This window comes from Nestor notabilis, unplaced genomic scaffold (genome assembly GCF_000696875.1).
Source record: "Nestor notabilis isolate BGI_N333 unplaced genomic scaffold, ASM69687v1 scaffold22887, whole genome shotgun sequence".
Taxonomy (NCBI): Eukaryota; Metazoa; Chordata; class Aves; order Psittaciformes; family Psittacidae; genus Nestor; species Nestor notabilis.
In genome coordinates, this window is record NW_009936330.1 from 1 (window position 1) to 1,044 (window position 1,044).

The following is a 1,044-nucleotide window of genomic DNA, read 5'->3' on the forward strand; positions in this document are numbered from 1 at the left end:
CTGGCTCCCTGGCCTGGCTGGCTGCAGGGACGCGCTCCGCCCGCTTCTGGGCCTCCGCCTCCAGCTGGGCTTTCTCCTTCTCCTGCAACATGGGTGCCGTGAGGATCAGGTGGCCTGGACCACAGGGCTAGCCATTGTCAGACAGCACACCCAAGGGAGAGTGCTCAGCATGGCCACCCCTCCCATCTTCCACAGCCCCCAAACTGCCACGTGTCCTCTGCAGTGCAACAGCTGCCACACTGCACACTGGACATTGTTCTGGGCATGAGTGATCACGGCACAGATATGCCTCTCCCCACCACAGATGCACAGTGTTTGTCAGAGATGTGGCATACAGCAGGTAGGACAGCACAATCCAAAGCACCCAGGAGGGCTGAGCCAGCCTCTGCAGCATCAGAGGCAGGGGAAGGGGAAACCCTGCACAGAACCAAACACCTCAGGGGAGATAGCAGCAAAGGAGATGGAGATCAAAACAACAGATGTGAGAGAGAGAAGACAAAGCCCTGTCAAGGGCAGTCTTGCTCTGATCTCCTTCCTGCAGCCTGTCCAGGCAATGCTTCCCCCTGCCCATCCTCACCTTCTTCTTCTGCTTGTGCCGTGCGCGCTTGGCTGCCTTGGCACTGTTCAAGGGCTTGGGCTCTGTGCTGTTGATGTAGTCCAGTAGCTCATCCACATTGCGGTGGTCCACAGCAGGCTCTCCCGAGCTGCTGTTGTGCCCCAGTTTCTGTGGCAGCTCCTCTTTCCTCTTGGTGAGGCGCGAGCGCAGCTTCTCCCGGATCTCAGCGTAGTTGCGGCTGGTGGGAGCAGCTGGGGGCTGCGGGAGGTCAGACCCATCAGCCTGGCAGGCACACGAAGCCAGTCCCAGCTTCCCACCAGCCCCACGCCAATGTCCCCAACCGCTCCCTCCTCACAGGTCCCAGCAAGACAAGTCAGCACAGCCCCCATGGAACTCTTTTCTACCATGAAGCCACAGGGTTTGTCTGGCAGCATCGAGCCCCAGGGCTGGGCAGGCGGCTGCGAGCTGGGAGTGGAAGTGAAGGGGAT

General features: G+C 60.2%; 1 protein-coding gene across 1 annotated transcript in view; it reads right to left on the reverse strand.

Moving 5' to 3' along the window:
• Positions 1-7: 7 nt before the first annotated feature.
• LOC104408640 (protein FAM193B-like) overlaps positions 8-1,044 on the reverse strand; it is a gene marked incomplete at both ends in the record, with an annotated part of 4,532 nt that continues 3,495 nt past the window's right edge. The window contains 2 exons of the mRNA XM_010018296.1: positions 8-82; positions 578-821. Of these exons, the coding sequence (XP_010016598.1) occupies positions 8-82; positions 578-821 (319 nt within the window). The remainder of the gene's footprint in view (positions 83-577; positions 822-1,044) is intronic.